Here is a 23132-nt window from a genome sequence, read left to right on the forward strand (position 1 = left end):
AAAGCATCCAGGTGAACTTCCTAAGGTTATTCTGTTATCACATGTGAATATTCCTTTGGTTGACTTTAACTGCACTATTTTAAGAGGTACTCATTCAAAAGCTCCACTTGCCTTACCTAGTAGAGTTAGGTGAACAGGAACAAGTAACCATCTATACCATTTTAAGATTTAAGAGGTGCTCTCCTAAGAGTATATCATGCTTGTCAGTATAGAGATCTCAGTATACTCATAGCTGGTGAAGTAACTCTAATTATGAAGATGACAGCTTTATCAACACTGGAGGATTTACAAGATTGGCTTTACATAAAAAGACAGAAGGAAATAGTCACTCTCACATAAAGTTGGAGGCCGCCAGCGTGCTGCTGTTAGAGCTGGTGTGTTATCTGCCACTAACCCTGTTTCAGCAGGATGCATTCATGCTTCTTTCTACAAAAGGTGAACTTACTGCCTATGATCTCCTCTTTTCTCAGAGTACTGGATTTATTGGGATTAACGCTTCAGGGAGCTAGGCAAGGGGCACCCACTTACCAAGAAGACAGCAAAGCTTCCAGCTACTTTATGTAATTGAAGCTAAAAAAGACCAGCACAGCCTTCTAATCTCAGATTAGTGTTTTATACCAGACAGGTTTTTGTTCCAGGACACTGAGGGAAATACTATGGATATTGTGACGGCAGAAAGACCATGCCGGAATCTGTTCACTGAGGACTGGTGCATGTGACAGGGCTCCCTCATGGCATTGGTTGCTTTCATGCTTAACTCCAGATGGCAAGCTATTTGTACACCCTGATGTATTTCACTTTATAGATTTTCAACACACATTGGAGTTAGGCTGCTCCAAGAATATGAACAACTGGCTGACTAAACACGTACTGCAGGAGGTGTAGTATAAGGTGGTCTCCATGCTAGGACTGCCTTGTGTTCTATTGCCTGAAACCAACAGGCCACAGTATAGGTGTCTTCTGCAAGTAGGCCTGAAAAGCTGCCTCCTTCCCCCATCTCTTCATGGCTGCTTTCTCTAGCAGTGGAATCCCACTGACGTAATTAAGCAAGTACCACACAAGCAGTGGTGAGACGATGCTGATGTATTGCCACTCACGTAGCACCGATGTGGCTGACACAAAGAGTCCTGTCCACAGGACAATCTCCCCTAGGTAGTTGGGGTGGCGACTATATGCCCACAGGCCGCTCTGAATAAACTTCCCCTGGGAAAGAATAAAAAAGTAAAAAGTTTATGAAATAATCATAACGTTAATACATAGGGGTGAAATGCAAACCTAGCTTCCCTGATGTCTGGATTCTTAGCATCATTGGTGATGTTCAGTTGGATAGGATTCCCAAAGCAACATTGTGCCTACCAAAGGGGCCTCTAGAAATAAACTTCCTCATTAGACATCCCCCACGGAGAAAAAGGCAGCCCATTTTGATATAGAAATAAAAGCATCCTATCTTAGCCTGGTAAATTTTTACAAATAGGTAATGTGTATTTCTTGAGGTGATACCAAATTATAGCTTGTATCCTCCATGGGCTTGATGGGCTGGGGCCTGATGGGAAATAATATTTACTTTTTTTGACAAACTGCTCTGTTTATGCAGTTTTGGTGCTTTTGCAGCAGTGTTTAGATTTTTTTAAAAGCCTACAAATCATACACACATAGAGTTTGGCCCACAGGCTACCCTTTTCCATCCAAGCCTAGAAGAATATTTCCTTCAAACCACAAGGCCTTCCACGTACTCTCATTTTCTCTGCAGTAGACACACGAGAGTAGTAACCCATTTTACAAGACACCTGTGGCCTCTGCATGTTTTATCCTTAGTATGACAATAAGACATCTGACCACTTCCAACACCTCAGTAGACCAGGATGTTATTTGATCACAGAGAGCTTGCAGGAGAGGAACAGAGTCAGGGAGGAAATCCAAACTATGGTTGATTAGAAATAACAGGAGCTTCCTTTGGGGTAGCCCCAAGGCCAAACTTAGAGGAGATAGGCTTGCATATGTGGGGCACATTAGCCCCACAAGCCAGAAGTTCCCTTCTCTGTGGCTCTAGATTTACTACACCACTGCCTAAAGAATCAGAAAAAGTTTTCAGCAAAAGTCCCAAAGAATCCAATGATAGTATTGTTTTAACCTTGTTATAGTAATATTTTATTAATTTTATAATCTTTGTTTGTGGTTTTAGATTGTGCACTGTTGGCAAGCTTTTGTTTTTATTTTGGATTGTTTTTCTCCTTTGTAAAGTGCTATGTAAAGCCTATGGCGCTATATAAATAAACATAATAATTAATAATAATCATAATAATAATCATAATAACTTAATTCATGTGATAAGGCCGTGCACAGACTTTTCTGCCATCAAGGGTTGGATTTCTGTGAAATTTCATAATTACAACTGCAAAGCTGAGAACCTCCCAGCCATGACTCACTGCATTATCAGGATTGCTTCTGAAGTGCCACTTCTGTTGGTCAGCTACAGCCTCTACAATGAACCCTACTGCCCAGGTGCTCCATCCAAGGTAATCCCAAAATCCCAGAGGCTTTTCACGTTTCTCCAGATTTAGCAGTAGAGTAGGGAGAAGTGTTATAAATACCCAGACACCTGCAGAAAAATAACAGGAAGATGTATCCTGATAGGCACACTTAACCAGGCGTATTTTCCACTGAATTCAATGGAATGTCTTGAGTAAACCTGCACCTAAATGCATTATTAAACATGTACTTAACCAGCTACACTTGGAAATTGTGTCCTCTGCCTCAGAATATATAACTAACTCCCAGTTTGCAGGCCAAAGTCCTGCTTCCTTTATGTAGCTTCAAAAAATATTCTGTCACTCTCAACTGTACAGTGCTGTTGCTTATTTTATACAGAGTTTGGTTTGTATACACACACAGAGAAAGAGACAACTTCTGGCAAAAGCGCCTCTCAGCTCCCCTACCTTTTGTGGTGTCTCCAAACCTTACTCTCATGTTTTTGAGCTTTGCGCCTCAGCAATTTCTAGCCACTTGTGCTTTGTTTTTAAAAGAACCTGAAAATACCAGATTTCTGTGCCTCAAGGCATACTCTGATGAGTTTCATTGGAGGAGGAAAAAGAGTTGGGTTGGATCCAGAATCTAGCTTTTGTGGGTGAAAGGGTATGTGTCAGTGTCTGTGTATGTATCATGTGCCTTCAAATTAGTTCTGACTTACAGCACCCTAAGGAGGACCTATCATGGGGTTTTCTTGGTAAGATTTGTTCACAGGTTTGCCATTGCTTTCCCAAGGGGCTGAGAGCATGTGACTTTCCCAAGGTCATCCATTGGGTTTCATGGCCGAGCAGGAAATCAAACCCTGGTCTCCAAAATCTCAGTCCAACACTCAAACCACTATGCCACACTGACTCTCCGGGTGAGAGGGGCTTCTATATACCTAACTTCAGGGATTCTCATGCATCTTTTCACATTATACTACACTCCATTCAGCAGGGCCTCCCAACTTGCCATGTAGAACTTTTGAATTGCTGAAGGAGTGATGAAAGCTGCTTGAGTAAGCTGACCTGCATACATTCCAATCTGGATCCAACCCAAATATTACCACAACCACCACTGCACTGTTGCAGCTAGAATGGCTAACCACATGCAGATAAAAGGAATGCAATACAATCATAAAATGCAATTTACTAACGGTTGTTAAAGAATAGTAAAACAGAACCACCATCACCAAAGAAACCTCAAATTTGGCTGAAAGAAGTTCCATTCCAAAAATGAACACTGTTAGAACTGAATGATGTTGCACTTTAAAAGATCATTGAAATAAATTTTTGAAAGAAACAATATACAGGCACAGGGATCCAAATGGATCTTGGTGGTGACAGCATACCAGAGGAGTGAAACTGCTACAGAAAAGGCCCTGCCTCTCACATCCAGTGGATAGTCTTGAACTTGTGTGAAGTACAAGATGCCTGAAGTGGATATTAATTCTAAGGCAGACCTAGATGGAAGCAAATGGCTTCAAAGGTTTTGTTTTTGCGTAGCTTCAAGTATTTTCTAACTTATGGCAACCCTAAGGCAAATCTATCACAGGGTTTTCAGGGACTAAGAGTGTGTGACTTGTCCAGTATCACCCAGTGGGTTTCCATGGCTGAGCCAGGAATCGAATCCTGATATCCAGAGTCCCAGTCCAATGCTCAAACAATGCTGGCTCTCTATGGTTACCTGATTATAATCTGTTTAGGGCAACCTAGTGCACTCCAGATGTTTTGGACTTCAACTTCCATGATCCATCACCACAGGATATGTTAGCTAGGGCTAATGGAAATGACGGGGGAGGGGCTGATTTAGCACTTTAAAGCCTAGAATGTGGGTTGTCAACATGTGGCCTTCCAGGTGTTGGACTGCAACTCGCATGAGTCCTCATCCATATAGCCATTTGTGAAACCAGATGAGAACTGCAATCCAATACCACTTGGAGAACTACCAGGCCTATAAACTGAGCCCAGAAACAAACAGCACATAGACCTGTGTAAGTCATACACAAAATGGTGAAAAGAATGTGTCCCCTTTCCCCAAACTGATTATCTGACATTCTCACCTTGCATTGTCCAGTAAACAAAAAAAGTGCCTGGGTGGTCTCTTACACCATGGAATCGTCTGTCGCGCCCCTCCTTCAAGATCCGTAGGAAGAGGAAAAGGCCCAGCCTGAAAACAGCAGAGACAACTGAATACATTGACAAGGATGTGTGTTGTTATGAAGGTTCAACCATCATTTAATAGTGATGGTTGACTGAAAGTTCAACCGTCATTTAATAACCATTTTTTGTTGGCTGTGCTTTTGTGACTTTAACAACAGCAGAAAAAGCTGCTTCTGATATGATGATAAGCCATGGGAAAAGTTGTGTGTACTTAAAAATCAAAATCCTGCACTAAAGAAAAGAGTCTGTCAATCTGTATAAATTACGCAATTTTTTTCTTATTGTGCACAATTTATTCAGTATTATTTTTAAAGATTATGAATAATATATTGCCTCTGCTAGTGACAAGGAAGGATAAGGAAATCTGCAATATATTCATGTTCTGCCTGTGACTTTAGAGGTCTTGCTGAACAACTGATCCAGTCTTCAACAGGCATTGTCTGCACATGATCAAACATACCCAGGCAACAATAAGGACTAGAAATTTGTAAAAAGGGATGAGATTCTGGCTCAGGGAGACACTGTGAAGTTCCACCAGGAGAAAGTATGCTACATCATCTTTCACACCATCTCAAAAACCATGTTTTTGCTCCTGCAGCCCCCTCACCCAACATGCCATTTACCAGTCAGTGAAGAGAAGAGAAAGGGCAGTAGGACAAAGTCCACTTATGTTCCCATAGTTGGACACACAGTGACTGACATCTTCTGGAATCCTCTGGAGATCACAGAGGATGACATTGCTCTGAGTTCAGCTAAAGAGACATAGTTCAGAATTACCCTGCTGTCCCTGCCTTCACCTGACATGTTGGGCAGGGGTTGCTGCAACGTAAAATGTGTTTTGGGGACAGTTTTGGATGGTGCACAGTTGGTAGAGAATTCAAACCTCCACAGTACCAAAACAGTTAGTTGTATAGGCATAAGGTTGGATTTAACACCAAATCTGTAAATCACCAAGATGCCAGCCAATAACAAACATGAAAGCTGTGATTTGCAGGAGCTTTAGTACCACACTGTGTGTTTTTCTTCTGTGGTTATGGAATCATGGCATAAACACAATCATCCCCCTTGAGAGACCACAACTGGAGTTTGAGAGTTGCAGCCATTGCCCAGGAGAAGAAACAAATCTGTTAGAAATGAATGAAGTGGAAGGATTTATTCAAAGTACAGGGGATGGTTTGAGAGCCAACATAGTGTAGTGGTTCAAATGTTGGACTCTGGAGACCAAGGTGCAATTCCCACTCAGCCATGAAAACCAATGGGTGACGTTTGGCAAGCTGCATCCTCTCAGCCTCAAGGGCAGGCAATGACAAACCTTCTCTGAACAAATCTTGCCAAGAAAACCCATGACAGGGTTGCCATAAATCGGAAATGACTTGAAGGCACAAACACAAGTATGGTTAAAAGTTTTTATTTTAGTATAGTGTCTAGATGAAGGAAAGTAATAGTGCCACTCTATTCTACTTTGGTCAGGCCTCACTTGGAATACTGTGTCCAGTTCTGGGCAGTACAATTCAAAAAGGATGTGGAGAAACTGGAGTGTGTCCAAAGGAGGGCAACCAAAATGGTGAAGGGTCTGGAAACCATGTCCTATGAGAAACAACTTAGGGAGCTGGGTATGTTTAGCCTGGAGAAGAGAAGGATAAGAGGTGATATGATAGCCCTGTTTAAATATTTGAAGGGATGTCATTTTGAGGAGGGAGCAAGCTTGTTTTCTGCTGCTTCAGACACTAGAACACGGAACAATGGATGCAAACTGCAGGAAAAGAGATTCCACCTCAACATTAGGAAGAACTTCCTGACAGTAAGGGCTGTTCGACAGTGGAACACATTCCCTCAAAGAGTAGTGGAGTCTCCTTCCTTAGAGGTCTTTAAAGAGAGGCTGGATGGCCATCTGTCGGGGATGCTTTGATTGGGAGTTCCTGCATGGCAGGGGGTTGGACTGGATGGCCCTTGTGGTCTCTTCCAACTGTATGATTCTATGATTCTTTATATGAGTGATGTCAGCCAGGTTCCAGGATGCTCTCTGCATATTCTAAATAACTCATCTTCTCTTGGATATCAATATTCATAATGTTTGCCTATGAACTGTCAAAGTGAATTCCTGTCTCCCCCTCAAACAAAAATTCATCAGAAACTTACCTCAGACCCCAGATAGTCACTAGCCCTGTTTGGACTTGCTGCCGAGGATGCTGGGTGTTGCCCCATCTGAGGCTTAGGTGTGCCAGTAGGATGAATGTCCCACTCCCTAGAGAAGGGAGGAAAGAAGGAGGATGAGAAGGAGATCTTCTTCAGCCATTAAAAGAAGGACACAGTCATCCAGCAGTGCTTGCACTCCTCCTTGACAAGGGATAGGCCTTCTGAGAGCACTCATAAATGTAATCCTTCCATAGAAGGACCTAGGCATATGATTAACTGTGACTAAATGGTAGTGCTTCATATTCGACTACTTCTAGTTTCCATCATGTTGTCCAGACTAAGCCTTTCTTATCTGAAATTCTTGGGACGAGAGGTATTTAGTATTTAGAATTTTTTTTTCTAGATTTTGGAATATTTGCATATACATAATGAGCTAGCTAATAAAACACACATGATTTCAAAATTATGGGGGCTGGTATTTTGAATATGTAATGAATCAAACAAGTCTAGTTTTCTCCTTTCCTATACCATCCCCTCTTTGTTCTTTCATCTAGAATCTTCCCAGGCAAATGACTTTGGATGTTTCAGTCCTCCTCTATTCTGTTATCACAGCACCTGTGCAATAACGATTACCTTGCGTTATTTGTTACATTGCATATCTCATCAACCTGCCCCTACATTCAAGGCAAGTAAGATGCAAAAGCAGCACCTGACAATATACGAAGGCTGTGACAGCAACCCTGCTCCTGTCTGCTGAAGGACCGAGGTATGTTCCAGGCTCTGTGGCTTGCACTCTCTGTGCAAAACCTTGGAGGATGTTGTACCATCACACATAAGCTTCACCTGCTTGTGTGGTCTATAATGAAAGGGAAGCATCTTTGCCTCTATCTCAGTATCATCTGCAGTATCATCTGGCCTAAGCTATGATGGGCCTTCAATAGGGCAGAAAACACAGTATTTTGAAATGATAAGATTTACAGTCCACATGCCAATGTGGGGTAGCTCCGTGGGGCAGGTGGGGAGCTGTTTGAATGCCGAACAGTACGCTACCTTATATCTAATAAGTCCAGATTCATTTCATAAGCAGAGAAAACCTCTTTTAGCTCAGAGACAAGTTCAGTTTCAAAGCGGTGCCCAGGGGCCACATGTCAATGTTGGACAGGGTCAAAGGCTAAAAGCACAAAAAAATTCATAAGGAAAATACTCTGCAAAAGCTGGGGAACCATCAAATAGGGAGGCTGGGGGCGGGGTGCACAGAGGGTCAGGCAGGGAAACTAGAAAGGGCAAGATTTGGCTTCTGAGGTTCCCCATGTCAAATTTAATGGGTGATAAATCTGTTCCCTTCCCACCAAAGTGGTTAGAATCATAGAAGCCATTATATTTCCCATTACCGTGTATGGATGATACAGCTGGACAGTTAAGAAAATGGACAAAAAGAGAATAAATTCATTTGAGATGTGGTGCTGGAGAAGAGTGCTGAGGATACTGCAGATAGTAAAAAGAACCAATAAATGGGTCCTAGAACAGATCAAGCCTGAAATTTCCCCAGAAACCAAGATGACTAAATGTGGCTGTCATACTCACATCATGAGAAGTCATGATTCATTAGAAAAGACAAGAATGCTAGGAAAGATAGAGGGAAGGAGAAAGAGAGGAAGACCATGCGCTAGATGGATGGACTCTGAAAGAAGTCACGGGTATAAATCTGCAAGAGTTTAGAAGAATAGTGGAGGATAGAGAGTCTTGGAGATGTCTCATCCAAGGGTTGCCATGAGTTGAGATTGACCCAAGGGGGGCTAACAACAACAAATCTGTTCCCATGCTCTAAACTACTACACTGATGCTACAATGTGCATACACTTTAGCAAAAACAAAGAGAGGGGGGAGGGCTTTCTCCTGGACATCCATGGCTAGTCTTTCATACCTCTTGCCAAGATGCTGTCCTCTGTACACTCTAAATACATTAAGACAGCAAAGGGATTAATTGCCCTCTTGGATGCAGAGAGAACACAAATTCTGCTGGCTGGCCATTTATTTGTGTTGGTCTGACACAGCTTGCAATGCAGAAGCTCTCATGGGGCAGTGGGAGAGAAGTCAACAGCAGTGTTTCAATATTTCCCTGATCACTTAATAGATGAGTGTAATTTTTCAGACTTAACAAGACTGCCACTTCTTTAAATAACTATTACCAAAGCAGGGCTTATTTAATCAATCCCAAACCACACACCAGTGGCATTCTCAAAATCCTCCAAGGGCTCCAGGTAAAAGCAGTGGAAGGAAAAGATCAGGAGCAAACTGGGGTTCTGCAGACTTCCAGATTGCCTTCAACCTCTGGAGAAGAGGCTTCCTTTTTCAATGGAAAAGAAGGGATATACACAGACTGGATACAGAAAAAGAAATGCATGGAAATGTGATGTCAAAAGCTTTCATGGCCGGCATCCATACTTTTTTGTGCGTTTTCGGACTATGTGGCTATGTTCTGGAAGAGTTTATTCCTGACATTTCACTGGCATCTGTGGCTTCTCTGACGTCAGGAATAAACTCTTCTAAAACACAGCCACATAGCCCGAAAAACCCACAAAAAAACCCCTATAAATGCATAGAAACTTGCTGTTTGAACGTGTTAAGAGTCCACCCTTGATATCCACAAATTCCTTATCCATGGATTTAACCATTCACAGCTGGAAATTTGTAATAAACATTAATTCCAAAAAGCAAGTCTTGGTTTGCCATTTTATACAAGGGACACCATTTTATTATACCATTGTATTTAATGGGAGTTGTGATTTTAGTGTCCATGGGGAACCATACCCCAGTAGGATACTAAGGGCCCACTATATATCACTTCGCACCTTAGCATCTGAAGTGCGTTCATCCTTCCTAGAATCAAAGAGCAGCATAACCAAAATTTTAGGACCACAACTTCCAGAATCACCCAGCCAGCAGTTTGGCCATGCTGGCTGCAGCATTTTGAGCGACTTGCGACCCAAAGAGTAAGGCCGCATCCACACTGCAGAAATAATGCAGTTCGACACCACGTTAATTGTTAAATGCTATAGTATCCTAGGACTTGCATTTACTGGTGGCATCAGAGCTCTCTGACAGAGAAGGCTAAATATGTCACCAAACTTCCAATCCCAGAACTCCATATGGAACCATGGCAGTTTAAAGTGGTGTCAAGCTGCATTATTGTCTTCAATGCGGATACAGTCTAACTTTGTGGGAGTGTTAGAAGCAAAAAAGAAAGAAAGAAAGAGAAGGGAGGGAAGCTTGAATGTCACACTGCAATCTTTTGTGAGCCGCCTTGGGTCCAATTTGGAAGAAAGGCGGCATAAAAATAAAATAACTAACTAATAACTAGCTTGGCAAGCGGGGCAAGGCTTGCAAAGAGGGGGCTGCAACCCAAAGGGCCCTCGCTGGCCCCTCCAAGAGCCCACTCTTCCCGGGGTCCCTCCCTGGGCTTCCCTCCCCTCCCCCTGGGAGCCCCCCCCCCTCACCGGCTAAGTCGTAGAACTTCTCGGTGCGCAAGGCTGCCGCCAGCACCCACAAGGCCCACTGCAGGGCCAGGGCCACGCCGCCCAGCAGCCACACAGGACCCGCCAGCCCCATGGAACCCCACTCTACAGTACTCTGGAATGTCTGCTGCGTCGGAGCCAATCCCGAGCAGCGGCTGCCTGAAGTAGCCAATCAAGTAGCAGGAAGGGCCATGAGTGGGCGGAGCGCCCCCGCTGTACTCCGGAGCTGGTGCCCTGGGTTCCTGGGGAGTTAGGCGCCTGAGAGGCTGGTGCTTCCGGATTACTGCAGAGCCCTTGGCAAGAGCTAATCCGCCCTGGAGCCCAACCAGTAGGGCTCTCGCATTCTGCCTCCTTGGCCTGAGCTTTGGCTCACCTCCAGCTCATGGCAATCCCATGGCTAGGCATCTCCATGCCCCCCTATCCTCCACTGCTCTACTGCTCAGGTCCTGCAGACTCAATGCTATGACTTTCTCACCGAGACCATCCATCTAACTTGCAGGCTCCCTCTCTTTCTACTGCCTACTTGGAGTAGACGCCACAAGTTGAACATGAGTCAACAGTGTGATGCAGCAACTAAAAAGGCCAATGCGATTCTAGGCTGCTTCAATAAAAATATAGTGTCTAGATCAAGGGAAGTAATAGTGCCACTCTATTCTGCTCTAGTCAGACCTCACCTGTGTTCAATTCCAGCCACCACAATTCAAAAAGGACATTGAGAAACTAGAGCGTGTCCAGAGGAGGGCGACCAAAATGTTGAAGGGTCTGGAAAGCATGCCTTATGAGGAACGACTTGGGGAGCTGGGGATGTTTAGCCTGGAGAAGAGAAGGTTAAGAGGTGATATGATAGCCCTGTTTAAATATTTGAAGGGATATCATGTTGAGGAGGGAGCTGACTTGTTTTCTGCTTAGAGACTAGAACACGGAGCAATGGATGCAAGCTCCAGGAAAAGAGATTCCACCTCAACATTAGGAGGAACTTCCTGACAGTAAGGGCTGTCCAACGGTGGAACAAACTCCCTCAGAATGTAGTGGAGTCTCCTTCCTTGGAGGTCTTTAAGCAGAGGCTGGATGGCCATCTGTCAATGGGGATGCTTTGACTGAGAGTTCCTGCATGGCAGAATGGGTTGGACTGGATGGCCCTTAAAATCTCTTCCAACTCTATGATTCTATGATAGACACAATACACTGCAGTTGAACAAACTAAACTTTTCTCATCTCTTAACCCTATACTATGAATGCTTTAACTTCTCTGGCTGTATCTACACTGCTGAATTAATGCAGTTTGACACTGATTCAACTTCCAGGGCTCAATGCTATGGAATTATGGGACATACAGATTTGTGAGATGTTTAGCCTTCTCTCTCAGAGAGCTCTGGTGCCACAACAAACTAAAAATCCCAGGATTCGATAGGATGGAGCCATGACAGATAAAGCGGTATCAAACTGCAATAATTCTCTAGTGTGGCAGCAACCTCTGCATTTTTGGGCTGTTGGAGTGGTAGATAACCTTTCTTGTTGTGTGCCTTCAAGTCATTTCTGATTTATAGCGACACTAAGGCACACCTATCAAGGGATTTTTCTGGGCAAGACTTGTTCAGAGCAGGTTTACTTTTGCCCTCCTCTGAGGCTGAGAGAGTATGCTTTGCTCGAGGTCAGCCAGTGGACTTCCATGGCTGAGGAGGATTCAAACCCTGGTCTTCCATGATTCTACCTTCCTTAGTATTATTGTTTTTTCTAATGAGTCATGTCTTCTCATGATGTGGCCGAAGTACAACAGCCTCGGCTTTGTCATCCTGGCTTCCACTGAGTCCAGGCCACATCTGTTCTAGGACCCATCTGTTGTCTATTTGGCTGTCCATGCTGTCCTCAGCACTCTTCTCCAGCACCACATTTCAAATGAGTTGATTTTCTTCCTGATTGCCATCTTTAAAAACATTCTGGAAAGAGGTGTTGTGTACCTCCTTTTGCAATTCAGAGACATAGCTGCATTAATCTGGAATATTGGTATGTAAAGGGATATTGTAGCACAAGAGCATATTCTTCAACTTATTTCACACAGTCTCAACAGTCTTACAAGATCCCTTTGCATACTCCGTTTGCAACACCTTGATGTTGGATGTGCAATGGCGGCCATGGACCAGCTCTATCCTTCCCAAAGACATAGCCTGGGCCCAACTCTATCCTTTCCCAAAATACATATTGCTTCAGGAATCTACCAAGGAGTGGCGCAATTGCCCCTGAACACTAGTGGAGAAAGGAGATGAAACATCTGTTTCCCTCAGACAAAGTGGAAGTTGGTTCTTCATTCCTGGATGCAAAAAGATGGTCAGATGGCTCCAAGGTGTAGCCTGGCAGCCACGAAGTTTCTGCAAGTTGTCATCCTCCAGATCACCAGTGTAGTTGTGTTGGCAGAGATTTGCACTCTACCAGTGTAACTATTGCATCTCAGACATAATCTGCACATCTGGGGAGCATTGGATTGAAAGGAATCTGGGTGACAAAGTGTCAAGTTGGAATGGGTGTTGGGAGATAACTGGATTCAAGTCCTCATTGTGTGTAAAAGTTTACTGGATGACTTTAGAACAGGCACTTGTGTTCGGCTGAAATAATAATAATTATTATTATTTGTTTTACTTATATACCGCTATTCCAAAGATCATAGCGGTGAACAGCAAGTAAGCTAATTAGCAAGTAAGCTAATTTGCCCCCAACAGTCTGGGTACTCATTTTAGCGACCTCGGAAGGATGCAAGCCTGAGTTGAGCTTGGGCCCTTTTGCTGTTCTTGAACTCGCAACCTTGTGGTTTTGAGTGAATGGCTGCAGTACAGGCATTTAACCACTGTGCCACCAGGGCTCTTACAGGGTCATTGCAAGGGAGGAAGGAAATAGTCCTGAATCCTGTCTGAAATCCCTTTAACTGTGGTGAGCAACCTCCTTGGGATAGGAGCCAGTAGCATCACTAGGGTTAGTGTCACCAGGTGTGTGTGTGGGGGGAACTGCCTTGCCCCCCCAACCAGACTGCTGGTCACTGCTACTGAGGGGGTGGCACTGAGTCCTCAAGAGGGTGCATTTAGGGTGCAGTATGGCTGCTGGGCAAGCAGAAAGCATCCTTTCTTGCTTGCCCAGTAGATACGCCAGTCCATTCAGGTGTACCATCCCACCAGGTAACACCCCCCCTCTGGGATATCAGTGTGGTCCGCACCCCCCAGTGATGCCACTGATGGGGCCTACATTTGCCCTGCTGGAACCCACCAAGGGAATAACACCTTGCCAATGCCATAGCTGATTCTGCCATGCCACTGCCATTTCAGCTGCCCAGTACCTAAATAACTGAGATTCCACTGGGAAACAGGATATGTGGAAAGCATGTAGCTCAGCAGAATTGTGCTCTCAGCTGTGAAGGCTTAGAAACAGTGGGATCAAAACTGAAACAAATAAAATGAGAAGTACAACTCAGCCACCACTTTAAAAATAATAATAGTATTCCTCAGAGTCTAGAAGAAGAAAAAGGGACTTTGAAAAGAGGTGGATGAGGCAGCATTGTGGGGGTGATATCTTTTGATGTCTGGTGGTGGCTGGAAGCAATCATACAGCTGTGCAGTTTGGCTGCATAGTTTGGGCTTTCCGCAATCCTTTAAATTTGAGGAATTGTAAAGGGCAGGGAGAGAACTGGTGTGATGTAGTGGTTTAAGCAGTGGCATCAGTAGGGGTTGCGGCGGTGGGGGGTTCACACCACACCAGGTGACACCATAAGGGAGGGGGGGTAACACCACTGCTCTTCAGACACATAACTTTTGGCAGAAGTAAGCTGTGGCATTCACCTGCTTCCCTTTAAAAATCTTGAAAAGATGGTGGGAGTGAAGTTAAGCTCAGTTGGAGGAGAAAGGAGAAGCCCCAGAATTTTTTTTAATTAAAATTTCAAATTTCAAAATTTTAATTTAAAAAAATTGGGAAATTTTATAAAAATATAATATTTTAAATTTTCTTGAAAAACATCATATTTTAATCAAAGCCTCAGTATGTATATGTAAATAGATTTAGATTGTGAGTATGATATTGTAAGTTGAAGGTATAATTTTAATTTTGCTAGTTGTTTATGTCACAGATATTAGCATTACATTCAGTGGTATATGGGAATAACAATTTATGAGTAACATTAGTGCAAAAAAAGCATTACTAAGGATTATGTATGTTGTGAAATGGGAGGAAGTTGATGGTGTGGGGGGGATGACACCATGAGTTACTGCTCCGGGTGACACCAACCCTAGTGACTCCACTGGGTTTAAGAGTTGGACTACAACCAGGGTTTGACTTCCTGCTCAGTCATGGAAACCCCCTGGGTGACCTTGGGCAATTCAAACTCTCTCAGCCTCAAAGTAAGGCAACGGCAATCTTCCCCAGAACAAATCTTGCCTGGAAAACCCCATGATATGGTGACCCCAAGGGCCTGAACAGACAGGTCAAAAGAAAGTTGCTTTGGGTCACTTTGGAGGTATGCGGTTTAAATGACACATGCATCTTAAAAGGCTAGAAGCTGCGCGAAAGCTGTGCTCCAGTCCTTAGGACTGGAGCTTGGTTTTGTCTTGGCTTCTTGCCTCTTAGGATGCCTGCCTGTTTGGGCCCTAAGTCAGAAACAACCTGAAGGCACACAATGACAACAACAAAAGTGGGGAGGCTCATCTATTTTTTAACCTGAGGCAATGCCCTTATTACAGGTATGGCTTGGAAAAACAAGACCATCTCCAGCACTTTGCAGCTATCAGGGTTTCATGATAGTAGGAGGTGCTGACTTAATCTCTCCTTGATAGCTGAAATTATTCAGATCCAGTAATTCTTTATAGTGATTCAGTGAGGTATCAAAGATGCCGTCTGCACATTGTAAGGGCCTCATTCCTCTATGATCACATCATTTTTGCCCAGGGACTGAGACTCAGCAAGTCCTGGGATAAAGACTTGGGCTCAAATTCAGTCCTAGAATCCATCAAGTCTGGAGAATTTGCTATCGGCAGGATAGTTTTCTTTGTATAATTGCCTCAACAATTCCTCTTTAATCTCTGAAGCTCTCCCATCAGTGGAATCAGATCTGGTTTATCAGAGTTTATGCATCATCAAATCCAAGTCATTTATAATAAATCCTCTGCTTGCTCTCCAGACTGGCATATATACATCTCTGTGGATATTTGTTGTTACGTTTTAAAATACTGCAAACACACACACATACAGACATACACACAGAGCAATGGTAAATATCATCCTTTTAATAAAAATCTTCCCCATTACAGCCTTGAACATGAAAGATTTTTGCCATCTGTTGCACACCAGATGCAAGGATTGACAGAGTTATTATTGCTGAGAAAGAAATGTTCGCTTTTTGTTCTTATCTCTTTTTTTTGTATCGCCTTGCCAAGGGAAAGGGGAAAAAATTACAAGGGGATCCGTTATTGCTGAAATACATCTTATTTAATGCTCCTTGCCTCAGATCAGCAGCAATTGTGAGAAATTGCAAGGTCAGGAAGAGTAGAAAGCGAGATAAAAAGCGGGGTTTGTGGCAAGGGTGACTTGTGTTGTTGAAGCAAGAGAGCAAATTGTTTTGGTGTGATGTTTATGAACAGTATCCAGTAGCAGCACACCCACATACAAAAAGAAACAGATTTCTCCTGCTTAGAAGAATCAAGCCTCAAAGGCTCAAGCAATTTCAGCTGCTGTGGGCCATTGATGTGTTTTTTAACTACCAACACAACCAACAAGAAAGAAAATGAAATCATGCACAGGAAAGAGAAGGAGGCGATGGCAGGAAAGAAAGAAGCCTTGCCAAGCTGCCTGGCAATCATTAGCATTTGGAGGATCTTCCCCTATGCAAATGTTATTAGCACCATTACTGGGTTTGAACAGGATGCCTGAAGAGTAAAACAATAGGAGGCAAATGAGAATTGTAAAGCAGTAGCAAAGCTGTACACATGTCTTCGTTTGTGAATGGCCAGGAAGTTGAGTCAGAGAGCTACACTTGGGTGATTACTCTTAGCAGCATTCAGAGCAGAAAGGAGGAGAAACTACTATTGTAGAGACATCTTCTAGTGGCTGCTGGGAGTAGTGGCTGGGGAGGCTGAAGTACCCCATGGCTGCACTCATCACTGCAGTGTTCAAGGGGATAAGTGGAGACTAGGGCTGCATCTTCACTGCAGAAAAAATGCAATTTGACACCCCTTTAACCGCCATGCCTGAGTGCTATGGAATCCTGAGTTTTGTGAGAAATCCCAGAGGGGCAAGTGGGGTTCAGGAAAGGAAGAGGCACTAAGTACCATGTAGCAAATATACAATGGTTAATGGAGCACACCAAATAATTCCAGAAGAAAATCAGCAACTGCTTTATAAACTATATCAAAGCCTTTGACTGTGTGAAAATGGGAGCGTGACTACATTTGAAGTCCTGTTGAAAAATTTGTACTGAGGACGAGAGGATATTCTTAGAACAGAATATGGAGAAACAGAATGGTTTCCAGTTGGCAAAGGGATTAGGCAAGGCTGTATTCTATCACCCTATCTGTTCAGCTTGTACACAAAAGAGCAGGTTTTGACTCAGAAGGAGGAGGAGTGAAGACTGGAGGAAAGAACATCAACAGTATAAGATATGCTGATGACACCACATTATTAGTGGAAAACATCATATACTTGGAACAATTACTAAGGAAGGTCAAGGGAGAAAGTGCAAAGGCAGGCTTACTGCTGAACATAAAGAAAACAAAAATAATGACCAGGAAGATCTATATACATTCAACCTAGATGAGGAAATCAAAATAGTTAAAGATTTTTTCACACCTTGAATGAAATGTTGATCAGAATGGAAACTGCAGTCAAGAAATTATAACACTAGGAATGGAAAGGAGCCATGGAAGAACTAGACAAGATCCTAAAGAGTGAAGATATATAACTGAGCACTAAAGTTAGAATTGTCTAAGCCACTGAATTCCCCATTACTATGTATGGATGTAAGAACTGGACAGTGAAGAAAGCTGATAGGAAGAAAATCTATGCATTTGAGATGCAGTGCTGGAGAAGAGTTCTAAGGATCCCATGAATAGCCAAAAAGACAAACAAGCAGTTGTTTTGAACTACAACTCCCATGCCACCCTACCATGGACTATGCTGATTGGGGCTTCTGAGAGTTGAAGTCAAAGAATCCAGAGAGCTAAAGATCCCCATCCCAGAACTACAATCTTAAATGGCTAGTATTTTTTTTCTTTATATGGAACCCTGGGATTTACAGTGCAGGGGTTTCTGACAGGGTAGCCTTCATAAGAGGAGAAGGCAGCCTGGTAACCTCCAGGTGCTTTGAATTGCCTGGAATATTGTGTCTAGTTCTGGGCACCACAATTCAAAAAGGTTGTTAAGAAACTGGAGCATGTCCAAAGGAGGGCGACTAAAATGGTGAAGGGTCTGGAAACCATGCCTCGTGAACGACTTAGGGAGATGGGGATGTTTAGCCTGGAGAAGAGAAGGTTAAGGGGTGATATGATAGCCCTGTTTAAATATTTGAAGAGATGTCAAATTGAGGAGGGAGTTAACTTGTTTTCTGCTGCTCCAGAGAACAGGACATGGAGCAATGATGCAAACTACAGGAAAAGAGATTCCACCTCAACATTAGGAGGAACTTCCTGACAGTAAGGGCTGTTCGACAGTGGAACACACTCCCTTTGGAGTGTAGTGGAATCTCCCTTCTTGGAGGTCTTTAAACAGGGGCTGGATGGCCATCTGTCGGGGATGCTTTGATTGAGATTCCCTGCATGGCAGGGGGTTGGATTGGATAGCCCTTGCGGTCTCTTCCAATTGTATGAATTCTAGTCAGTCTCAGTTAGGGATGCCATATCCCGCCTGTAGGCGGGGCAATCCCACTTTGGGCGGTGCCGTCCCGGTCCCGGTCTGGTTTGGCGCCAAGACCGGGACAGCACCACCCGTGGCCACCTCTGCCCCCGCGTGCGCCGCGGGGTCCTCCAAGGCCTTGCTGAGGCCTGGGAGCGCTCTCTAAGGTCGGAGCTCCGGCCACGGAGACGTTCCCTCCCAGGCCACAGTGAGGCCTTGGAGGCGGCTCCGCAATCGCGGGGTCCTCTAAGGCCTCCGCGAGGCCGGGGAGGAGGAGGCCGCTTGGCACTGTGGCGATCGTCGCGATGCCAAGCAGCCCCCGCGCCCCTTACCGGCCTGGGAGCAGGCCTAGGCTTTCTCCCAAGCCGGGGGGAGGAGGAGGCCGCTTGGCACCACGGTGATCGCCGCGATGCCAAGCGGCCCCCGCGCCCCTTCTTGGCCTGAGAAGAGGCCGAGGCTTCCTCCCAAGCCGGGGAGGAGGAGGAGGAGGACAAGGTTTAAAAATGTAGGACCTTTTTTTATTTTCCTGGCCAGGAAATTTGAAAAAAAGCCCTACATTTTCAAACCTTGTCCTACATTTGTCCCGGTTTGGAGGTCCTCAGGTATGGCAACCCTAGTCTCAATCAGAGCAACCAATGCTCAGGACCTAAGAGAACTGTGGTTAAAAAAGAAAAGGAAAACCAGCTGGAGAGCACCAGTTGCTTACACCTGGCTCCGTTTCATCACCAAACCAATCTGCAGACCTTAAAAGCAGTATAAAACCATTATAAGGTGAGCAGTGTAGGTATCCTCTACCTGAGATTATACATTTGGTATGCCAGAGCTCAAGGTCCTGTTCTAGGTTTTATGTATTGTGTTTATACCTTGATTTTCCCCAAAAGCTGGGACTCAAGGCAGCTTACGAGATGAAAAGAAATGCCAGTAAGAACAGTAAAAGCTAAAAGCATATAAAAGTTATGCTGAAAATAACATTTAATTGTCTATATAACTGACACCATCTAAAACCTCTGTTTAAAAACAAAGAATGAAAGTAGTATATATGAAAAATTTTGCTTCATCTGCTTTTTTTATAGTCAGTTTCACAAGAAGGTTTTGAGATGGGCCGCTATTTCCTAATGCCTAGATTTTAGAAAGGACAGATGAAAGAGGAAAGGAGGCTAACTGAGTGTCTGTTGCCAAAGGCTTTCTTTGGTTCTTTACCAAAAATCCAGTTCTCTTGGATTTCAGCAAAATTTCTACTTGCTGCAGAATTACAGTGTGTAGGTAACGAAGCTGATAGCATGAGCTTTCCTAGACTTTTCCTCCTTTTTATGTTGCAAGAGACCAACATGGCTACTTCTTTGGAAAGGGTCTAGTCTTCTTTGTATCCTTATGCCCCTCCTGTTCTGTTCTACACCAGACTTTATGCAGAAGTTCCTCATCTGACCCAGGAAAGTGAATTATTTAACCTTGGGACTTTGCTGGGATTCACATGGGAATCAGCAAGCTAAAGGAAAGGGAAGGGGGTTAAGGAGATGAGACAATAAGGGAGGGAGATTGGCAAAGCAAAAGCTGATACTGGAAGGGAAGCAAGAGAACAGCTTTGGTGGGCTGGATTTTTTTAAAAATGGAATATTCAGTAATTCATGCAGCTGTTTCCTCCTCCTCCAGACTGAAAACAGGAACAAAAAAAGAAGGAAAAGTAAAATCATGGGTGGAATTTTCAGCTTCATTCTGACAAGGCTTTTATTGCAGGCATTTCACTTAAATTTAACTGGCAGTTTTACATAAACCTAATAGTCAATTCTGCTTTCCAGTGTAAATGCAATTTAATCACTTTAGCTTACTAACAATTAACAGGCAAATACTTTTCTGCTAACGCTTGTGTTTCTGGTACATGGCTCCTCCTTAGAATTAAGTCAGTGTAAGTCACCAACAGTATTTTGGCTCTTGGCTCTTGTATCCTACCACACAGATTGTTGTGAAGCTAAAGTGGGGAGGAGCTGCCATGAGTTGTTTGGAGGAAAGAGCAGATATAAATGAAATAAAGAAAGCATATTTCAATTATCGCTCCAGCAGCCATGGATGGTAAGCCATGATCTACATCATCTACATCCCCATATTACCAAATGGGAGGCTCGAGATCTGAGAATAGCAGCTCACTTAAAGGGACCTGCTACATCCCAATCAAAAGTTTCTTTTGAACCAGGGACATCTGGGCTCACAACTCACACAGTCTTGTGCACCATGAGATAGCATGGGATTTCCCTGTTAATGATTTGTTGCTGGTTATTCCTGGCAACAAAATAATGATGCTTTAATCACAATGTCGTGTGAAAATCTTAAAGTGTGATTTTCATGTGATGACCACTGTTTAAACCCCAAATTTCTCCCCAATTTCCCCATGTGATAAAATCCCTAGTCTGCTTCTGAACTGATGCTCCCTGGGAAAGAAACAAAAGCACCTTCACAAAGAAGAGCTAATTCCACCACATCTGAGACCCACTTTAAAAAGAAGACAATACAGTATATTTAAAATGACCTTATTTGCTACCACTCTATTTCTTATGTTTGTCTGCTCAGTCGTGTAAACCCACTGCGTGACCATAGGCAAGTCACACACTCTCAGCATCAGAGGAAGGCAAAGGCAATCCTGCAAATAAATTTTGGTAAGAAAACCATGTGATAGGCTCACCTTAGGGTCCTCCTAAGGAAAAGGAAATTACAGAGCTAACAAATATTATTGTGTGTCTTCAAATCATATCTGACATGGTACAACTTGAAGGCACACAACAACATTTGTTATCTCTGCATCTTTCTTTTCCTCCAAGGCGCTCCAGATAGTGTATGTTTTCATCCTCTTACTCCATTTTACTCAGTTTTACCTTCACAACAATCCTGTGAGGCAGGTTGAGATGATGGGTCACAGGTTTCAAAGCGAGTCTCATATTAGTTTGGATTTGAACCCATGTTTTCTGAGACATAGCCCAGTTCTCGTCTGTGCAATTCTCATGGCCCATTCATCTTCCAACAAATTCAGGACAACATACACTATCCCATTTTGAAAAAATAATGACAAGTTTTTAAAATTATGTTTTGGTAAGAGAGAGAGAGTGAGCAATGTGAGCCATAGACTTCATGACTGAGTGCCATTACTCAGGCCACGATCTGTAGTTCACTTAACTGGAAGTAAAAGTAAGCTCCTTTAACAATAATGGGGCTCAGTACTGAGTAAATATGCCACAGGCCTGTTATGCCCATTCCAGTCTACAACATTACATACAGCCTCACTTCTCCTTTGATTATGAAGAATTAGATTGAAGGTGATGCTAAATGCATCTTTCCATTTAACATGTATGCTTTTTTATTTTTTTAATAAAATGAAACAGGATGATAATTATCAGGCTTACAGCAGCTGTGTGTGTGTGCGTACATGCGTGTGTGTGCATGTGCACATGGTATTAACCTTTTCCATCCCTTGCTGTGCTCCTGACAAAATCCACTCTCCAAAGCTGCTGTTTTGCATCAGAAGCAAATCATCCACTAGTGCCAAGTTCCAGGCTAAGCAGTGGCTATATATAACCTTCTTTTACATCCCTAGAGAATCTCAGCCAAGATTGGCAATGATGAAGAAAGGAGAATAGCCTGTTGGGATAGGATGAAGCTTTTAAAGCCTGATATTGCAGGAAAGGTCTTTGTGTATGAGACACTGCCCTCCCAAGCCTCTCTCAGTACTCCTTCCATGCAAGAGAGGGCTGCAAGTATAATTTAGACCAGTGGTCCCCAAACTGTACCCTTTAAGAGATTTTGGACTTCAGCTCCCAGAAGCATCAGCCATGTTGGTCAGTAGTCTGGAATTCTTAGAGCTGAAGTCCAAAATCCCTTAAGGAGCACAGTTTGGAGACCACTACTTTAGACCATACAAAGGAAAAGGTGGAAAATTAAAGCAGATGTACTTGACTCTGCCTCTGGTGACCCCTTGGCTTCAACTGTGGTAATTCTGGCCCTGTTCCAACCACCCCAATAGATATCAGCTGTCATTGGCCTGATTTAGCTCTGCCTTGAGTATACCTGGTGATAGAGCATAAGGATCTTCAACACTGTCTATTATTTTATAGACCTCTTGCAGGGACGTAGCCAGGATTTTAGGAAGGGGGGTTCCAGACTAAGTGCCACCATTATAATGGGACTTGGGCGTGGCGGCGCAGCAGCACACACCATTCATTCTTTTAATGAAAGGGGGGGTCTGGACCCCAAGAACCCCCCCCCTTGGCTACGTCCCTGCCTCTTCACAAAAACAAACAAACCCAGAACTGCTGATTTTCAGTTTTTTAAAAACATACTCCAAACTGCAGCATTCTTCTATAATGGAATTAAGTAGAGCACCACCTACTGATATCAACTTGGCTACATGTTGTTGTTGTTGTTGTATGCCTTGAAGTAATTCCTGACTGATGGTGACCTCATCACAGGGTTTGCTTGGCACAATATATTCAGAGGGGTTTTGCCATTGCCTTCCTCTGAGACTGAAAAGGTATGAGTTGCCCAAGATCCCCCAATGGGTTTCCATGGCCCAGTGGAGATTCCAACCCTGGTCTTGAGAGTTGTAGTCTAACTCTCCATCATCATCATCATCATCATCTTTATACCCTGCTCTTTAGATTTACATGTACCAAATGTAAACTCATCTACATAACTTACTTTTAAAGAATACCTTGATTGGTGGCGGGGGGGGGGGGCTGTTATTTTGACCAGATAAGAAAGCTTTTTTTCCAGGTGGATTGTTTATTGCCATCCAAAAAACATTTATCAGTACTAATCTCCAGCATTGTTACCAATGCTCTTGTAGGCAATGTGGGATGCAAAGGCCAGTATTACCATAGATCTATATTTTGTTCCCATTGGTAAAAAGCAGCTATTGGGGAAGGACACTTTAGATCAAGAAAAAGACAAGGGGAAAGGGTTAATCCCACACCCC

At 43.6% G+C, this 23132-nt stretch overlaps 1 protein-coding gene across 1 annotated transcript; it reads right to left on the reverse strand.

Moving 5' to 3' along the window:
- Positions 1–772: 772 nt before the first annotated feature.
- LOC121923373 lies at positions 773–10455 on the reverse strand. Its single transcript, XM_042453729.1, has 5 exons — positions 10301–10455; positions 6807–6912; positions 4568–4674; positions 2427–2599; positions 773–1203 (listed from the first exon to the last, which is right to left on the reverse strand). Exons 1-5 carry the CDS (start codon positions 10410–10412, stop codon positions 922–924), a joined length of 780 nt encoding a protein of 259 aa, XP_042309663.1. The 5' UTR covers positions 10413–10455; the 3' UTR covers positions 773–921.
- Positions 10456–23132: the final 12677 nt, after the last annotated feature.

This window comes from Sceloporus undulatus, chromosome 2, assembly GCF_019175285.1.
Source record: "Sceloporus undulatus isolate JIND9_A2432 ecotype Alabama chromosome 2, SceUnd_v1.1, whole genome shotgun sequence".
Lineage (NCBI taxonomy): Eukaryota > Metazoa > Chordata > Lepidosauria > Squamata > Phrynosomatidae > Sceloporus > Sceloporus undulatus.